This window comes from Euprymna scolopes, chromosome 4, assembly GCF_053919585.1.
Source record: "Euprymna scolopes isolate OS-2025 chromosome 4, ASM5391958v1, whole genome shotgun sequence".
Taxonomy (NCBI): domain Eukaryota; kingdom Metazoa; phylum Mollusca; class Cephalopoda; order Sepiida; family Sepiolidae; genus Euprymna; species Euprymna scolopes.
This window is the reverse complement of record NC_136485.1, coordinates 94,851,694-94,871,988: the sequence shown is the minus strand read 5'-3', so window position 1 is coordinate 94,871,988 and position 20,295 is coordinate 94,851,694. Positions and strand designations below refer to the sequence as shown.

Genomic DNA, 20,295 nt, shown 5'->3' with positions numbered 1-20,295 from the left:
ACATTGTCTGTACAGGCATTTGTTGTGCATTCGTTCGTGTTGAATGGATTTCCAGTTGCCGTTGTCTTCGCATGTTAGTTTGCGGTAGTGTGCGTACATTGTCTGTACGGGCATTTGTTGTGCATTCGTTCGTCTTGAATGGGTTTCCAGTTGCCGTTGTCTTCGCATGTGAGTCTGAGGTAGTGTGTATACATTTTCTGTCCAGGCATTTGTTGTACATTCGTTCGTGTTGAATGGGTTTCCAGTTGCCGTTGTCTCTGCATGTGAGTCTGCGGTAGTGTGTGTACATTGTCTGTACGGGCGTTTTTTGTGCATTCGTTTGTGTTGAATGGGTTTCTAGTTGCCGTTTACTTCGCATGTTAGTCTGCGGTTGTGTGTGTACATGTTCTGTATGGGAATTTTTATGCATTCGTTCGTGTTTAATGGGTTTCAAGTTGCCGTTGTTTTTGCATGTGAGTCTGCGGTAGTGTGTGTACATTGTCTGTACAGGCATTTGTTGTGCATTCGTTCGTGTTGAATGGATTTCCAGTTGCCGTTGTCTTTGCATTTTAGTCTGCTGTATGTGTGTACATTGTCTGTACAGGCATTTGTTGTGCATTCGTTCGTGTTTAATGGGTTTCTAGGTGCCGTTGTCTTCGCATGTTAGTCCGCGGTAGTGTGCGTACATTGTCTGTACGGGCATTTGTTGTGCATTTGTTCGTGTTAAATGGTTTTCTAGTTGCCGTTGTCTTCGAATGTGAGTCTGCGGTAGTGTGCATACATTGTCTGTACGGGCATTTGTTGTGCATTCGTTCGTGTTGAATTGGTTTCCAGTTGCCGTTGTCTTCGCATGTTAGTTTGCGGTAGTGTACGTACATTGTCTGTACGGGCATTTGTTGTGCATTTGTTCGTGTTAAATGGGTTTCTCGTTGCCGTTGTCTTCGCATGTTAGTCTGCGGTAGTGTGTGTACATTGTCTGTACGGGCATTTGTTGTGCATTCATTCGTGTTGAGTGGGTTTCTAGTTGCCGTTGTCTTCGCATGGTAGTCTGCGGTAGTGTGCGTACATTGTCTGTACAGGCATTTGTTGTGCATTCGAACGTGTTTAATGGTTTTCAAGTTGCTGTTGTCTTCGCATATGAGTCTGCTGTATGTGTGTACATTGTCTGTACAGGCATTTGTTGTACATTCGTTCGTGTTGATTGGGTTTCCAGTTGCCGTTGTCTCTGTATGTGAGTCTGCGGTAGTGTGTGTACATTGTCTGTACGGGCATTTGTTGTGCATTCGTTCGTGTTGAATGGGTTTCTAGTTGCCGTTGATTTCGCATTTTTGTCTGCGGTATGTGTGTACATTGTCTGTACAGGCATTTGTTGTGCGTTCGTTCGTATTGAATGGGTTTTTAGTGGCCGTTGTCTTCGCATGTTAGTCTGCGTTATGTGTGTACATTGTCGGTACAGGCACTTGTTGTGCATTCGTTCATGTTCAATGGGTTTCTAGTTGCCGTTGATTTCTGATGTTTGTCTGCGGTAGTGTGTGTACATTGTCTGTACCAGCATTTGTTGTGCATTCGTTCGTGTTGAATGGGTTTCCAGTTGCCGTTGTCTTCGCATGTTTGTCTGCGGTAGTGTGTGTACATTGTCTGTACAGGCATTTGTTGTGCATTCGTTCGTGTTGAATGTGTTTCAAGTTGCCGTTGTCTCTGCATGTTAGTCTGCGGTAGTGTGCGTACATTGTCTGTACGGGCATTTGTTGTGCATTCGTTCGTGTTTAATGGGTTTCTAGTTGCCGTTGATTTCGCATGTTAGTCTGCGGTGTGTGTGTACATTGTCTGTACAGGCATTTGTTGTGCGTTCGTTCGTGTTGAATGGGTTTTTAGTTGCCGTTGTCTTCGCATGTTAGTCTGCGGTAGTGTGCATACATTGTCAGTACGGGCATTTATTGTGCATTTGTTCGTGTTGAATGGGTTTTTAGTTGCCGTTGTCTCTGCATGTGAGTCTGCGGTAGTGTGTGTACAGTGTCTGAAAGCGAGAAAGCACAAGCAAAGCATGCAACTTATACTAAGGAGCATGCAGAGCATGCGACCTATTGCCCAATAACCACACTAGACGCTTCATAACACCCTGTGTATATACACACACATACTCTATACTGAGAAGACTGCCATACTCAATCGGTGGGCTCAACACTACCAAGACTTACTGAACAGGCAGAACCCTATCGACCCTACTTTTCTTGACCATCTTCCTGACCTTCCTGTAATTCAAGAACTGGATGTAATTACAACTATCCATGAAGTTAGCCATGCAGTTAACAACCTCAAGAATTATAAAGCCACTGGCCCTGATGGCATACCAGCTGAGCTTCTTAAGCATGGCGGAGATGCCATTACCACTTGTCTCCATAACATCATCCAAGATGTCTGGGAGTCAGGCTGCTGCCCACAACAATGGAAGGATGCAGATATCATCAGCATATATAAAAAGAAAGGTGACAGAAATATTTGTGGCAATAGTCGAGGCATTTCCCTCCTGTCAACCTCAGGGAAAGTTGTCACTAGAATTTTACTGTCTCGTATCATCCAACACATTGTCAATCAAGTCTTACCTGAATCGCAGTGTGGCTTCAGACAGGAGCGCAGCACGATTGACATGGTTTTTGTTGCAAGACAGCTCCAGGAGAAAAGCGTCGAGCAACACCAAAATCTATATATGGTTTTTGTAGATCTCGCCAAGGCCTTTGACACTGTGAACTGTCCTTTGCTCTGGGAGGTACTCGTCAAATTTGGCAGCCCACCAATATTCCTGGGTGTCCTGAAGGCTTTCCATAATGGATCTATGGCTCGCGTCTCCAGTTCAGGACTAAAATCTGAGCCCTTCCTGGTAGAATCGGGTGTGAAGCAAGGATGCGTCATTGCACCCGTCTTGTTTAATCTTTTTCTTGCTGCGGTTTCCAATGTTGCCAAACAGCAAATCCATCCTGCTGATGGGATCCGCCTCTCATACCGGCTGGATGGCAACCTCTTCAATCTGCGTCGCCTCCATGCCAGATCACGTGTGACAGAAGAAGCAATCCATGAATTGCAATACGCTGACGACACAGCTCTGGTGAGCTCATCTGAAGAGGGTCTTCAGCGCACCATCAACACTATCTCCAACATTTACTCCCGAGCTGGTCTAGCCATCAACATCAACAAAACAGAGGCACTTAACATATGTGAACACCGTCAGGAACCACCAATGTTCACAATCAACCATCAGCCACTGAAAAACACTCAAGAGTTTACTTATCTTGGCTCAGTGCTCACTGACTCCTGTGACCTAACAAGTGAGGTCCAACGGCGCATTGGTCTGGCTGCTGCAGCCTTTGGTAGACTCTTGCACAGAGTTTTTATGAACCGTAACCTCACCACCACCACCAAGGTTTCTGTCTATAGAGCAATCTGTCTCTCCATCCTCTTGTATGGCAGCGAGTCATGGGTGCCTTATAGACGCCACCTGAAAAAGCTAGAAGCATTTCATACCAACTGCTTACAGTGTATACTAGGTTTAAAATGGTGGCACAGGGTGCCACACAATGAGATACGCAGGCGCACTCAAATGGACCCACTTGAAATAATTCTAACTAATAGACAACTTAGGTGGCTTGGTCACACCATCCGGATGCCAGCAGAAAGGCTCCCACGCAAGGTCCTCTACGGGGAACTTGCAGAGGGCAGACGCAACCCTGGGGGTCCACGTAAACGTTTCAAGGAGCAACTAAAAATATCATTGAAAAAGTGTGGCATAGAATCAAACGCCATCGAACATGCTGCTGCTGATCGGAGAAAATGGCGAAACATCTGCCAAGAGGGCTTGGAAACTTTCACCTCCACCTATAACGACCGAGCAGAGCGTAGAAGACACCAAAGGCACGCGGCGCAGCGGGCAGACGGCATCTTCCCTTGTGCTGCCTGCGGCCGTGTATGCAATTCACGAATTGGACTCCACAGTCACCAGCGAGTGCATCAGGTGTAATCTATCTGGGACTGTTAGGCATGGTGCAACGTCATCGTCGTCAGCGACGGACTTCTGAAGAGAGTGTACATTGTCTGTACAGGCATTTGTTGTGCATTCGTTCATGTTTAATGGGTTTCCAGTTGCCGTTGTCTTCGCATGTGAGTCTGCGGTAGTGTGTGTACATTGTCTGTACGGGCATTTGTTGTGCATTCATTCCTGTTGAGTGGGTTTCTAGTTGCCGTTGTCTTCGCATGTGAGTCTGCGGTAGTGTGTGTACATTGTCTGTACGGGCATTTGTTGTGCATTCATTCGTGTTGATTGGGTTTCCAGTTGCCGTTGTCTTCGCATGTGAGTCAGCGGTAGTGTGCGTACATTGTCTGTATGGGCATTTGTTGCGCATTCATTCCTGTTGATTGGGTTTCCAGTTGCAGTTGTCTTCGCATGTGAGTCAGCGGTAGTGTGTGTACATTGTCTTTACGGGCATTTGTTGTGCATTCGTTCGTGTTGAATGGGTTTCTAGTTGCCGTTGTCTTCGCATGTGAGTCTGCGGTAGTGTGTGTACATTGTCTGTACGGGCATTTGTTGTGCATTCATTCGTGTTGATTGGGTTTCCAGTTGCAGTTGTCTTCGCATGTGAGTCAGCGGTAGTGTGTGTACATTGTCTTTACGGGCATTTGTTGTGCATTCGTTCGTGTTGAATGGGTTTCTAGTTGCCGTTGTCTTCGCCTGTTAGTCTGCGGTAGTGTGTGTACATTGTCTGTACGGGCATTTGTTGTGCATTCGTTTGTGTTGAATGGGTTTCCAATTGCCGTTGTCTTCGCATGTGAGTCAGCGGTAGTGTGTGTACATTGTCTTTACGGGCATTTGTTGTGCATTCGTTCGTGTTGAATGGGTTTCTAGTTGCCGTTGTCTTCGCCTGTTAGTCTGCGGTAGTGTGTGTACATTGTCTGTATGGGCATTTGTTGTGCATTCGTTTGTGTTGAATGGGTTTCCAATTGCCGTTGTCTTCGCATGTGAGTCAGCGGTAGTGTGCGTACATTGTCTGTATGGGCATTTGTTGTGCATTCATTCGTGTTGATTGGGTTTCCAGTTGCAGTTGTCTTCGCATGTGAGTCAGCGGTAGTGTGCGTACATTGTCTGTATGGGCATTTGTTGTGCATTCATTCGTGTTGATTGGGTTTCCAGTTGCCGTTGTCTTCGCATGTGAGTCAGCGGTAGTGTGCGTACATTGTCTGTATGGGCATTTGTTGTGCATTCATTCGTGTTGATTGGATTTCCAGTTGCCGTTGTCTTCGCATGTGAGTCAGCGGTAGTGTGCGTACATTGTCTGTATGGGCATTTGTTGTGCATTCATTCGTGTTGATTGGGTTTCCAGTTGCAGTTGTCTTCGCATGTGAGTCTGCGGTAGTGTGTGTACATTGTCTGTACGGGCATTTGTTGTGCATTCGTTCGTGTTGAATGGGTTTCTAGTTGCCGTTGTCTTCGCCTGTTAGTCTGCGGTAGTGTGTGTACATTGTCTGTACGGGCATTTGTTGTGCATTCGTTTGTGTTGAATGGGTTTCCAATTGCCGTTGTCTTCGCATGTGAGTCTGCGGTAGTGTGTGTACATTGTCTGTACGGGCATTTGTTGTGCATTCATTCCTGTTGATTGGGTTTCCAGTTGCCGTTGTCTTCGCATGTGAGTCAGCGGTAGTGTGCGTACATTGTCTGTATGGGCATTGGTTGTGCATTCATTCGTGTTGATTGGGTTTCCAGTTGCAGTTGTCTTCGCATGTGAGTCAGCGGTAGTGTGCGTACATTGTCTGTATGGGCATTTGTTGTGCATTCATTCGTGTTGATTGGGTTTCCAGTTGCCGTTGTCTTCGCATGTGAGTCAGCGGTAGTGTGCGTACATTGTCTGTATGGGCATTTGTTGTGCATTCATTCGTGTTGATTGGGTTTCCAGTTGCAGTTGTCTTCGCATGTGAGTCAGCGGTAGTGTGCGTACATTGTCTGTATGGGCATTTGTTGTGCATTCATTCGTGTTGATTGGGTTTCCAGTTGCCGTTGTCTTCGCATGTGAGTCAGCGGTAGTGTGCGTACATTGTCTGTATGGGCATTTGTTGTGCATTCATTCGTGTTGATTGCGTTTCCAGTTGCAGTTGTCTTCGCATGTGAGTCAGCGGTAGTGTGCGTACATTGTCTGTATGGGCATTTGTTGTGCATTCATTCGTGTTGATTGGGTTTCCAGTTGCAGTTGTCTTCGCATGTGAGTCAGCGGTAGTGTGCGTACATTGTCTGTATGGGCATTTGTTGTGCATTCATTCGTGTTGATTGGGTTTCCAGTTGCCGTTGTCTTCGCATGTGAGTCAGCGGTAGTGTGCGTACATTGTCTGTATGGGCATTTGTTGTGCATTCATTCGTGTTGATTGGATTTCCAGTTGCCGTTGTCTTCGCATGTGAGTCAGCGGTAGTGTGCGTACATTGTCTGTATGGGCATTTGTTGTGCATTCATTCGTGTTGATTGGGTTTCCAGTTGCAGTTGTCTTCGCATGTGAGTCTGCGGTAGTGTGTGTACATTGTCTGTACGGGCATTTGTTGTGCATTCGTTCGTGTTGAATGGGTTTCTAGTTGCCGTTGTCTTCGCCTGTTAGTCTGCGGTAGTGTGTGTACATTGTCTGTACGGGCATTTGTTGTGCATTCGTTTGTGTTGAATGGGTTTCCAATTGCCGTTGTCTTCGCATGTGAGTCTGCGGTAGTGTGTGTACATTGTCTGTACGGGCATTTGTTGTGCATTCATTCCTGTTGATTGGGTTTCCAGTTGCCGTTGTCTTCGCATGTGAGTCAGCGGTAGTGTGCGTACATTGTCTGTATGGGCATTGGTTGTGCATTCATTCGTGTTGATTGGGTTTCCAGTTGCAGTTGTCTTCGCATGTGAGTCAGCGGTAGTGTGCGTACATTGTCTGTATGGGCATTTGTTGTGCATTCATTCGTGTTGATTGGGTTTCCAGTTGCCGTTGTCTAAGCATGTGAGTCAGCGGTAGTGTGCGTACATTGTCTGTATGGGCATTTGTTGTGCATTCATTCGTGTTGATTGGGTTTCCAGTTGCAGTTGTCTTCGCATGTGAGTCAGCGGTAGTGTGCGTACATTGTCTGTATGGGCATTTGTTGTGCATTCATTCGTGTTGATTGGGTTTCCAGTTGCCGTTGTCTTCGCATGTGAGTCAGCGGTAGTGTGCGTACATTGTCTGTATGGGCATTTGTTGTGCATTCATTCGTGTTGATTGCGTTTCCAGTTGCAGTTGTCTTCGCATGTGAGTCAGCGGTAGTGTGCGTACATTGTCTGTATGGGCATTTGTTGTGCATTCATTCGTGTTGATTGGGTTTCCAGTTGCAGTTGTCTTCGAATGTGAGTCAGCGGTAGTGTGCGTACATTGTCTGTATGGGCATTTGTTGTGCATTCATTCGTGTTGATTGGGTTTCCAGTTGCAGTTGTCTTCGCATGTGAGTCAGCGGTAGTGTGCGTACATTGTCTGTATGGGCATTTGTTGTGCATTCATTCGTGTTGATTGGGTTTCCAGTTGCCGTTGTCTTCGCATGTGAGTCAGCGGTAGTGTGCGTACATTGTCTGTATGGGCATTTGTTGTGCATTCATTCCTGTTGATTGGGTTTCCAGTTGCAGTTGTCTTCGCATGTGAGTCAGCGGTAGTGTGCGTACATTGTCTGTATGGGCATTTGTTGTGCATTCATTCGTGTTGATTGGGTTTCTAGTTGCCGTTGTCTTCGCATGTGAGTCAGCGGTAGTGTGCGTACATTGTCTGTATGGGCATTTGTTGTGCATTCATTCGTGTTGATTGGGTTTCCAGTTGCAGTTGTCTTCGCATGTGAGTCAGCGGTAGTGTGCGTACATTGTCTGTATGGGCATTTGTTGTGCATTCATTCCTGTTGATTGGGTTTCCAGTTGCAGTTGTCTTCGCATGTGAGTCAGCGGTAGTGTGCGTACATTGTCTGTATGGGCATTTGTTGTGCATTCATTCGTGTTGATTGGGTTTCCAGTTGCAGTTGTCTTCGCATGTGAGTCTGCGGTAGTGTGCGTACATTGTCTGTATGGGCATTTGTTGTGCATTCATTCGTGTTGATTGGGTTTCCAGTTGCCGTTGTCTTCGCATGTGAGTCAGCGGTAGTGTGCGTACATTGTCTGTATGGGCATTTGTTGTGCATTCATTCGTGTTGATTGGGTTTCCAGTTGCAGTTGTCTTCGCATGTGAGTCAGCGGTAGTGTGCGTACATTGTCTGTATGGGCATTTGTTGTGCATTCATTCGTGTTGATTGGGTTTCCAGTTGCCGTTGTCTTCGCATGTGAGTCAGCGGTAGTGTGCGTACATTGTCTGTATGGGCATTTGTTGTGCATTCATTCGTGTTGATTGGGTTTCCAGTTGCCGTTGTCTTCGCATGTGAGTCAGCGGTAGTGTGCGTACATTGTCTGTATGGGCATTTGTTGTGCATTCATTCCTGTTGATTGGGTTTCCAGTTGCAGTTGTCTTCGCATGTGAGTCAGCGGTTGTGTGCGTACATTGTCTGTATGGGCATTTGTTGTGCATTCATTCGTGTTGATTGGGTTTCCAGTTGCAGTTGTCTTCGCATGTGAGTCAGCGGTAGTGTGCGTACATTGTCTGTATGGGCATTTGTTGTGCATTCATTCGTGTTGATTGGGTTTCCAGTTGCAGTTGTCTTCGCATGTGAGTCAGCGGTAGTGTGCGTACATTGTCTGTATGGGCATTTGTTGTGCATTCATTCCTGTTGATTGGGTTTCCAGTTGCAGTTGTCTTCGCATGTGAGTCAGCGGTTGTGTGCGTACATTGTCTGTATGGGCATTTGTTGTGCATTCATTCCTGTTGATTGGGTTTCCAGTTGAAGTTGTCTTCGCATGTGAGTCAGCGGTAGTGTGCGTACATTGTCTGTATGGGCATTTGTTGTGCATTCATTCGTGTTGATTGGGTTTCCAGTTGCCGTTGTCTTCGCATGTGAGTCAGCGGTAGTGTGCGTACATTGTCTGTATGGGCATTTGTTGTGCATTCATTCGTGTTGATTGGGTTTCCAGTTGCAGTTGTCTTCGCATGTGAGTCAGCGGTAGTGTGCGTACATTGTCTGTATGGGCATTTGTTGTGCATTCATTCCTGTTGATTGGGTTTCCAGTTGCAGTTGTCTTCGCATGTGAGTCAGCGGTAGTGTGCGTACATTGTCTGTATGGGCATTTGTTGTGCATTCATTCGTGTTGATTGGGTTTCCAGTTGCAGTTGTCTTCGCATGTGAGTCAGCGGTAGTGTGCGTACATTGTCTGTATGGGCATTTGTTGTGCATTCATTCGTGTTGATTGGGTTTCCAGTTGCAGTTGTCTTCGCATGTGAGTCAGCGGTAGTGTGCGTACATTGTCTGTATGGGCATTTGTTGTGCATTCATTCATGTTGATTGGGTTTCCAGTTGCCGTTGTCTTCGCATGTGAGTCAGCGGTAGTGTGCGTACATTGTCTGTATGGGCATTTGTTGTGCATTCATTCGTGTTGATTGGGTTTCCAGTTGCAGTTGTCTTCGCATGTGAGTCAGCGGTAGTGTGCGTACATTGTCTGTATGGGCATTTGTTGTGCATTCATTCGTGTTGATTGGGTTTCCAGTTGCAGTTGTCTTCGCATGTGAGTCAGCGGTAGTGTGCGTACATTGTCTGTATGGGCATTTTTTGTGCATTCATTAGTGTTGATTGGGTTTCCAGTTGCCGTTGTCTTCGCATGTGAGTCAGCGGTAGTGTGCGTACATTGTCTGTATGGGCATTTGTTGTGCATTCATTCGTGTTGATTGGGTTTCCAGTTGCAGTTGTCTTCGCATGTGAGTCAGCGGTAGTGTGCGTACATTGTCTGTATGGGCATTTGTTGTGCATTCATTCGTGTTGATTGGGTTTCCAGTTGCAGTTTTCTTCGCATGTGAGTCAGCGGTAGTGTGCGTACATTGTCTGTATGGGCATTTGTTGTGCATTCATTCGTGTTGATTGGGTTTCCAGTTGCCGTTGTCTTCGCATGTGAGTCAGCGGTAGTGTGCGTACATTGTCTGTATGGGCATTTGTTGTGCATTCATTCGTGTTGATTGGGTTTCCAGTTGCAGTTGTCTTCGCATGTGAGTCAGCGGTAGTGTGCGTACATTGTCTGTATGGGCATTTGTTGTGCATTCATTCGTGTTGATTGGGTTTCCAGTTGCAGTTGTCTTCGCATGTGAGTCAGCGGTAGTGTGCGTACATTGTCTGTATGGGCATTTGTTGTGCATTCATTCGTGTTGATTGGGTTTCCACTTGCCGTTGTCTTCGCATGTGAGTCAGCGGTAGTGTGCGTACATTGTCTGTATGGGCATTTGTTGTGCATTCATTCGTGTTGATTGGGTATCCAGTTGCAGTTGTCTTCGCATGTGAGTCAGCGGTAGTGTGTGTACATTGTCTTTACGGGCATTTGTTGTGCATTCGTTCGTGTTGAATTTGTTTCTAGTTGCCGTTGTCTTCACCTGTTAGTCTGCGGTAGTGTGTGTACATTGTCTGTACGGGCATTTGTTGTGCATTCGTTCGTGTTGAATGGGTTTCCAATTGCCGTTGTCTTCGCATGTGAGTGTGCGGTAGTGTGTGTACATTGTCTGTACGGGCATTTGTTGTGCATTCATTCCTGTTGAGTGGGTTTCCAGTTGCCGTTGTCTTCGCATGTGAGTCTGCGGTAGTGTGCGTACATTGTCTGTATGGGCATTTGTTGTGCATTCATTCGTGTTGATTGGGTTTCCAGTTGCAGTTGTCTTCACATGTGAGTCAGCGGTAGTGTGTGTACATTGTCTTTACGGGCATTTGTTGTGCATTCGTTCGTGTTGAATGGGTTTCTAGTTGCCGTTGTCTTCGCCTGTTAGTCTGCGGTAGTGTGTGTACATTGTCTGTACGGGCATTTGTTGTGCATTCGTTTGTGTTGAATGGGTTTCCAATTGCCGTTGTCTTCGCATGTGAGTCAGCGGTAGTGTGTGTACATTGTCTTTACGGGCATTTGTTGTGCGTTCGTTCGTGTTGAATGGGTTTCTAGTTGCCGTTGTCTTCGCCTGTTAGTCTGCGGTAGTGTGTGTACATTGTCTGTACGGGCATTTGTTGTGCATTCGTTTGTGTTGAATGGGTTTCCAATTGCCATTGTCTTCGCATGTGAGTCAGCGGTAGTGTGTGTACATTGTCTTTACGGGCATTTGTTGTGCATTCGTTCGTGTTGAATGGGTTTCTAGTTGCCGTTGTCTTCGCCTGTTAGTCTGCGGTAGTGTGTGTACATTGTCTGTACGGGCATTTGTTGTGCATTCGTTTGTGTTGAATGGGTTTCCAATTGCCGTTGTCTTCGCATGTGAGTCTGCGGTAGTGTGTGTACATTGTCTGTACGGGCATTTGTTGTGCATTCATTCCTGTTGATTGGGTTTCCAGTTGCCGTTGTCTTCGCATGTGAGTCAGCGGTAGTGTGCGTACATTGTCTGTATGGGCATTTGTTGTGCATTCATTCGTGTTGATTGGGTTTCCAGTTGCAGTTGTCTTCGCATGTGAGTCAGCGGTAGTGTACGTACATTGTCTGTATGGGCATTTGTTGTGCATTCATTCGTGTTGATTGGGTTTCCAGTTGCAGTTGTCTTCGCATGTGAGTCAGCGGTAGTGTGTGTACATTGTCTTTACGGGCATTTGTTGTGCATTCGTTCGTGTTGAATGGGTTTCTAGTTGCCGTTGTCTTCGCCTGTTAGTCTGCGGTAGTGTGTGTACATTGTCTGTACGGGCATTTGTTGTGCATTCGTTTGTGTTGAATGGGTTTCCAATTGCCGTTGTCTTCGCATGTGAGTCTGCGGTAGTGTGTGTACATTGTCTGTACAGGCGTTGGTTGTGCATTGGTTCGTGTAGAACAAGTTTCTAGTTGCCGGTTTCAACGAAACTTCCAGTGTTGAGTTTATCAGCGTGCGTGGTGTATCTCAACTCGTTGTTAATTTAACTTCTTCCTATGTGTTGATAGGGATGTCCTGTACTTGTTTCTTTGTTGTTGCGTCTGCTGTGCGGGAGAGAATTGCATAGGCCTATGTGATTTTGCTCCTTGCGTTTGTTGCAGGGTAATGTCAGGAACCGTGAAAAATGTTTCTCAAGCTGCGATTTATTTTAAAATTCGGTATGAAGTCGACAGCTCCGTGTTTATTTTTCTGCCGAGTCTGACGAGGGGTTTCGTCATTGTAGTTCATTGAGGTGTTTGTCGGTAGAGGTTCACTTGTTTTTCTTTGTTGAAAAGTTTGTTTTTTTCTTTATCAAATAAAACGCATGTCTCGCTCAAAACAATTCCTTTAAAAAAATGTAGGGTCCCCATGCGTGTTCATTTCATGTCAGTCACCAATTTGTAGTGAACTAGTGTATAGCAGGAAATGCTTGTTCATTTCACATTCGGGTGTCACCAATTTGTAGTGGACTAGTATATAGCAGGAAATGCATGTTCATTTCACGTTCGGGTGTCACCAATTTGTAATGGACTAATGTATAGCAGGAAATGCGTGTTCATTTCACGTTCGGGTGTCACCAATTTGTAGTGGTAAAATAGGAAATAATGAACTGAATTGAGAAAGGAAAAATGAATTGAGAAAGAGACGAAGTACGTGTTAAATTGAATTTAATGAACTAGGATTTATTTCATGAAGAAACAAGTGAAAGAAAAAGGGTACAACACGTGTTCATGCCGCGTTCATCTCTCGCTGTTTACTGGTGAGGAAAGTCTGTTGTAGTATAGAGAGGGAGAAAATGAGAAAAAGTCAATCCAGGCCATAGAGAGAGAAAGCATATAAAGTGTACATACTGTCTGTTAGCTCGTGCCCCATACATAGTCACAGGGGACGTGACGCGTGCGAGCGAGCATGCACCTCCCTTTTGGGAGGCGGCTGGTTAGCCGAACCTCTCAGCCCGAGAGCTGGTCCGAAAAAGGGCTGGAAACAGCTTGTCTCTTGCTTTTATGATTGTTTCAGGTGGTCTTTTGCGCATGTGTGAATTTTCTTTGAAAGGGAAGTGACGTCGTCCATCTGTGCGTACATGTACGTACATTAGCGTGTGTATACATGTGTATACATGTGAATGTGAGTGTATGTATGCGAACATGAATATATGTGCGCGTATGTATGTGACAAGTAATATAGCTTGAGATTGAACGTGTGTTTTTGTGTGAAAAGGCTCCCACACTTTCTATTCTCATTACCCCTTTATATATTCTTTCTTCGGCAACATAAACTTCCAGACATTACGTTGCCTTGTGTTCTGTATTTTTCTAAAGACTGCTACCTTTTTATTTTTCTTCATCGGCTTTTTGCCTAAGCAGGGGGTGATGTAGCAGTTAACAAACTATTTACTGTAAGCGGATAAATGCCCGGTGCCAAAGTGATTCGGCCTCACTGAACAATCGGTTGGCAGGGCGCATTGATTTAAGCGCTCCCCTTAAGAACTATTTTTAACCCTTTGGGATCTCGGCTGCTATCGCCAAAGGGATGCCAGCAAGCAACCTATACAGACCTCTCTCACTCACTTTTCCCACTGCCACTTGTTGACGACAGCAGTTTAATAGCAGACATTTATACTTTCTTTCTTTCTCTCCAGTCTGAGATACATTTCCCTCCTATACCACAAAACAATAAACACAACACTAATGAAATTTGCCATCAGCAATTTATTGGCCCCCAAATTAGGACAAATTACTATAAGGAATAAGAATCAAGCCTGCCTAAATGCAATATTCCTGAGCGACACCAAGAGAGGTGCAGAAAAAATGGGAGTGGGGGGGGGGAGTTAGACCCTTTCCTTTCCCTCCATTTTCTTTTTATTGAATAAAATTTCAACCCACAATATTATTTTGAAATTGACAAGACAGAAGCACAAAATGAATTCAATGTGAATATTCACTCGTGGCAATGCAAATCATAATCAAAACATTAACAATCTCAGTTCAATCAATTTAAATTAACATTTAATGTGTGAAGATAGAATACACCCATATTCAATGTGATTTTTATATTTAAACATTTAAATCAAGGAAAAAAAAATCATCAAAGGTTTCTCTTTACTTCCTTTTTTACGTCTACAGAATCTGAACCGAAACACTTTTATTTTCCAATTTAAATCTCGAAAAAGTAACCCATATGGGATTTTAATTCGAATAAATGTAATTTAATATACTTATAACTTACGACCCCAATTTCATTATCGAAACACAACTTCATATGTAAGAACAAGTCCTTTTATTTTTTACTTCTTTTTTTGAGTGCAAAACACATCGTTTTATTTGAGACTTGTAGAGAACTAGAATATATAAATCCTAATCCCGTTACAAAAGAAAATAATGAAACAAATGGAATTGAAACAAACAAAAACTCGATGGATAAGATAAACGTGTCGTTTATTTACTGTTGAAAGAATGAATGTTTTAGATATAACATATGTTCATGTTGGCGCGGGTGTAACCATCGTTTGTTGCGGAACTGGTGGTGTAGAAAGAAAAGGAAATGTGTGTTCATCTCACTATCGTTTGTTCGCACGTGGGAAGAGAAATGAGTAATATAGTAGAAATGAGAATGATAGTCGAGCGTGTAGACAAAGACAAAGGATAGAGGGTTGACATCAGTTAGCAGTCAGCTACGCAAAGGTATTCTCAGGGACAAGTTGTATATATATATAGAAAGAAAGAGTGAGAATGTCAATCCAGGTCATGGAGAGAGAAAGCGTATAAAGTGTACGTACTGTCTGTTGGCTTTTTGTCTCACATAGTAGCAAGTGGTGAGAGGCACGCGCCTGCTGAAAAGGCACGCTGTCGGTCTGTAGACCGCCCAGCTAGGAAGCTGGTCTGAAAAAGGAAACAGCTTGTCTCTTGCCTTTACACTTGTTTCCGGTCTTTTGCGCATGTGTGGATTTCCTTTGAAAGGGGAAGTGACGTTGTCCATGTGTGTGTGTACGTGTGCGTGACTATACAAGTGAATGTGAGTGTATGTACGCGAACATATGTACGTGTGTGGACGTGTGCGCATGTGTTTGTGTGTGCGTACGTATGTGAATATAATATAGCTTGAGATGTGCATGCATGTTTTTGTGTGAGACTAGAAAAGGCTCGCGCAGACTTAAGATCAAGGTCATATCAGTTTTTAACAACTGAAGTTAAATTCAAATTCGAAATTAACGAAAAGAAAAAAAATACTTTTCTGATTTAACAAAACAGAAAAACAATAAAGAATCTTATCGTTTTGCAAAAATTAAGAATGTGAGAAATTAATCTCACAGACTCCCTAGCAGAGGCAAATAAATCCACGAATTACAAAAGCCATACCTTTAAACTCAAAATTTATTCAGTTATAACAACAAAGAAAAGTTATTGGTCCTGATATAATCCATTGCAAAACGGTGGGCCAGTTTTGCCTCTCAAATAGAGAGCCGGTAGTTTAACTCCTCATGGTGGAGTGGTAGTTCATATTTCCCTTGAACGGATCCATGGTAATTCATGGTGTTCTGGGCAAGAATTCTGGTGCCTTTAATTAGGCATAAATCGAGTCCCTTGAGACTCTAATTGAATCGAGGAAAGTTCAAATATTTGATAAAAACATGATGAAAATGTTCAAAAGAGGCCATCCTTCTAATTAGGATATCTTCGGCAAATTTAAAGGTGTCTCTGCTTGTAGAGATTCAAGTCCTTTATTTCACCAAACATTTAGGTGATATAATGTGAAGAAATTGTGGCGGCTCCATTCTCAATAAGTCATTCTTCTCGGAGCCGTTCTTTGGTGAGTCCTTTCATGCCGAGTGTTCATCGTGGACTGAAAAGGAAAATATTACAAAAAAGGCGCCACGTAATTAACTTGGCTCATACAAACTAACCAATCACAGACCACCTACTAGAATTGTGCGTAAAACAAAGAAACATGGCATTGGAAATGGAATTTCTCACATTATCGATATATTTGAAAAAGACAAATGGTGGGGAACCCAACTCTTAGTTGAATATGCTAAGTTTGTGAAAATGAGTTCAAACTAAAAAATTATACAAAGTACACCCACCGAATATATGTTAGCCTATGTCACGTTAATATATATTGAGTGAGTTTTTTATTTTACATGGTAGTCACCACTTATCAAGGCCCGGAAGCCACTCGGGGATAAGGGTTATTACGTGTACAGTAATCAATAGAATAATATCGTAGTAATCGTTAGTAATGGAAATTTGATAAAGTGTCTTACTTAAGGGGGCGGTTTATCATGAATTTGTTCCAACAGTATTTTGTATATTTTTTAATTTGAAAAACAAACCCAAAATAATTTTATCAAACAAACAGTAGGTTCTTTACAGTGCAATGTAAATTACAATGCATTGTAGACTAAGTCACTCTGGGTAGTCATGTAAAGCTTCGTTCAACTAGATGGGGCAATAATCAATTGATTTGATTGAAATATGGGCGTTTTAAATGACAATAAAACATGTGACACGAGCAGAGAAGTCTTAGTGTCGATTTACTTGCCCCCCCCCAGTAATGTACGGCTCTTAATTTCAGACTTCTACAATGAATCCTCCTTGTTTTTACGAGAACTCTAAAACTAAAATATTGTTTTTCTTATTGCTGTAAACTTCCATGTTTAACAAATATCTCTCTAAATATATCTCTGATGCCTTCTGAAAGCATTATTTTGTTTTTGTTTACCGTATAACATATCTCTCGTATTCTCATAAATGCAAACCTTTTTCACTAAAAATATTTCGGGTTTGTATTACTGTACACATAGATTCGAAAAAGTTGTCAAAAAACAAATATATAACAAATAAATGTTATCAAAGGTAAGATAAGTTACTTTTCTTCCAAACTGGATATATTTTTCGTGGTTTTATTCAATGTAACATGTTTATTCAGCTCGAAAAATATACAGTGTTTACCGATGTATTGGAAAATTCAAAATGGCGCCCGACTTTCTCTTTAACACAGTAAGTTTGGGAAAAGGTGTTATAAATAATAAACTAGACAAAATACTATTAAAAACCCACCGAATATATGTCAACATATGTCACGGTAACATATATTGAGCAAGTTTCTAACAGTATTTTGTCTAGTTTTATATTTATAGCACCTTTTCCCAAACTTACCGTGTTAAAGAGAGAGTCGGGCGCCATTTTGAATTTTCCAATACATCGGTAAACACTGTATGCTTTTCGAGCTGAATAAACATGTTACATTGAGTAAAAACACAAAAAATATATCCAGTTTGGTAGAAAAGTAACTTATCTTGCCTTTGATAACATTTATTTGTTATATATTTGTTTTTTGACAACTTTTTCGAATCTATGTGTACAGTAATACAAACTCAATCCTAAAACTGGTGAGGGACACAGACTAAAAAAACAAAAACAGTTGAACTTAATTCATTCAAATGCGATTTTTTTAAATACTCATATAGCAGGCCAAATACTGAAATAATCGGATGTAGAAATCTCTTGTCACGTGAGTTAGAAAATGTTCGAGTGTAACAAGTTCAATGAACCAGAATCCGCTTTCATTAACAAAAAAATAAATAAATAAATAAAACAAAAAACCCAATTAGTAAATCGGATACCGCAATCTTTTGCCGTGTCAGTTATTGAACAAAAACAAGCAAAAAAAAAAAGATCCAAACATTATTCCTTGTACTTTGACTTACGCGGTCGTCGATTGCTGTAGTGGTTTTAAATACGCAATATTCCAAAACATGTAAGTTTATTTTAGACTAATATTTTTTAATGACAAATATTCACAATTTATTTTTAGTTTAAAAAATGCATTTATTTTTCAAATCTACATAGTTGACTGTTATTCCGTTAAACTCTAAACAATTGTATTTGTTTTTAATGTATTTTTGTGCGCAAAGGTAAACAATTCTACTCAAAAAGATTCGGATGTACATAACATCCGAATCTTTTTGAGTAGAATATTTGTTCAGTTAGAACTTATTATCGAAAGTTTGCATGAAGGAGACAGTTTTTTTTCTTTATGATTATTATTATTATTTTTTCATTTAAGATTTAAATTATTTTTATAACTTTCGAAGGGTATAATCGTCTATAACTGACCAGCAATTTACAAGAGAAGGTCACTCATGATACAAGTAAACCTTGATTTAGAGTTATCTTCTCTTTAACATTGCTCACTACTAGTTTTTACGAAAAATTTTGTTGCAAGTCTATAAATGGTCCACAAGTAATCTTTTTGGTAAATTTTCAGAATAGGTCCACCTCCACAATTTTCTTTTAAATTTAACTTTTAACGGTTTTCGGCCATGCTGAATACGAACATCGCCTTGAAATTTTGCAGAAATAATTAGTTATCGAGATATAAAAAGTTGGTACTCCTGCAGTATTTTACCCACCGATTTCACGAGCGTTGATCGACATCCGTCGGAAAACGCCGGAACATGGCGAGCGGTACGATACTCTATCAGCCAATCAGGGCGCTTCAAACGAACGCGCAGCAGACGAATAATTTTCATTGGAATTACACACATAGCGTTTCATTTCAGTTATTTTATTGTTCAAAGTAAAAATACACAGCCTTTCATTTCAGCTTAGCGATAAAAAAAAAAAAAACCGGGAGCTGTTGGAAACATATTTATGCGAATTTATGTGGAGACAAAAATTTGGACACAACCCTTTTGTCTCCATAATAAATCAAATCGCGGAAGGCTACCCGGTTTGGGAAGGAGCTTCTTTCCACATCCTTTGAAAACCCTTTGCTCCCTACTTTGCCTCTACAGTCAGTAGAAAATCTTCCAGTCGGAACTAAAGATAAACATTAATTGTTGTCCCCCCCCCCACAAACATTACTGGGAAAAAAAAAACAAAAAAACAAAACATTGTTGTTACTGTTTAATAACGTTTTGTCAAAAACAAACAAAAAAAAAAACATTGAAGTGTTTATTACTGTTGCTTACCCCCCCCCCCCCCAAAAAAAAAGCTATCGGAAAACAAAATGAACCCAAAAAAAAAAAAAATATTCAACAAAATAAATTTATTTTACTTTAAAAAAAACTTACGGTAAGTGTTTGTGATTTATTTTATCCAAATTTTTTGTATTAATTTTATCGATTTTGTTGTGTTTGTGTAATATCTTTTCCTTGTAATGTTGTTGCTATTCACATACTTTTAGCGTTCTTGCACCGTAGCTCCGAATTCTCGGCTTTCGTCGGCGTTAACGCCGGAAGCGTTCGTCAACGCTCGGCTAAGATCGTGAAATCGGTGGGTAAAATACTGCAGGAGTACCAAAAAGTTGTATTATGCATTGTAGGGTTTGTATTACTGTACACATAGATTCGAAAAAGTTGTCAAAAAACAAATATAGAACAAATAAATGTTATCAAAGGCAAGATAAGTTACTTTTCTACCAAACTGGATATATTTTTTGTGTTTTTATTCAATGTAACATATTTATTCAGCTCGAAAAACATACAGTGTTTACCGATGTATTCGAAAATTCAAGATGGCAGCCGACTCTCTCTCGGAGAGGGTACGTTTGGGAAAAGGTATTATAAATAATAAACTAGACAAAATACTGTTAGAAAACAACCAAATACATGTCAACTTATGTTACGGTAACATATATTGAGCGAATTTCTAACAGTATTTTTTCTAGTTTATTATTTATAATACCTTTTCCCAAACGTACCCTCTCCGAGAGAGAGTCGGCTGCCATTTTGAATTTTCCAATACATCGGTAAACACTGCATGTTTTTCGAGCTGAATAAACATGTTACACTGAATAAAAACACAAAAAATATATCCAGTTAGGTAGAAAAGTAACTTATCTTGCCTTTGATAACATTTATTTGTTCTATATTTGTTTTTTGACAACTTTTTCGAATCTATGTGTACAGTAATACAAACCCGCATTGTATTCTTTGGCGGCCATCTTTGTTACGCGCGTAGATTTGTTTATGGAGCGCCCGCATGCGCATAAAAACGATGGCCACCAAAGAATACAATGCATAATACAACTTTTTACACCTCGATAACTACTTATTTCTGTAAAATTTCAATCAGCATAGTAGAAAACTTATAAAAGTCGTCATTTAAAAGAAAATTGCGGAGATGGACCTAATCTAAAAAAAAATACCATCTTTTTTACTATAAAAATCTGAAAAAAATCTTTATAATGTACGTACTTGTCACTGCATGAAACTGTCATATTCCAAAAAATCACGTAAATCGATCAAGTAGTTTTTTTTTTTTATTTAAGAAAATCAAATATTATGAGACATTTTATCGAAGAAAAACTTCACGCCATCTT

The 20,295-nt window shown here is 41.7% G+C and overlaps 1 protein-coding gene across 1 annotated transcript in view; it reads left to right on the top strand.

Annotated features, from left to right (window-relative positions):
- The first annotated feature begins 17,599 nt into the window (after nt 1-17,599).
- LOC145268940 (protein LZIC-like) overlaps nt 17,600-20,295 on the top strand; it is a 264,815-nt gene continuing 262,119 nt past the window's right edge. Inside the window, exon 1 of the mRNA XM_080124590.1 lies at nt 17,600-17,727. Coding sequence (XP_079980716.1) covers nt 17,726-17,727 — 2 coding nt within the window. The 5' untranslated portion in view covers nt 17,600-17,725. The remainder of the gene's footprint in view (nt 17,728-20,295) is intronic.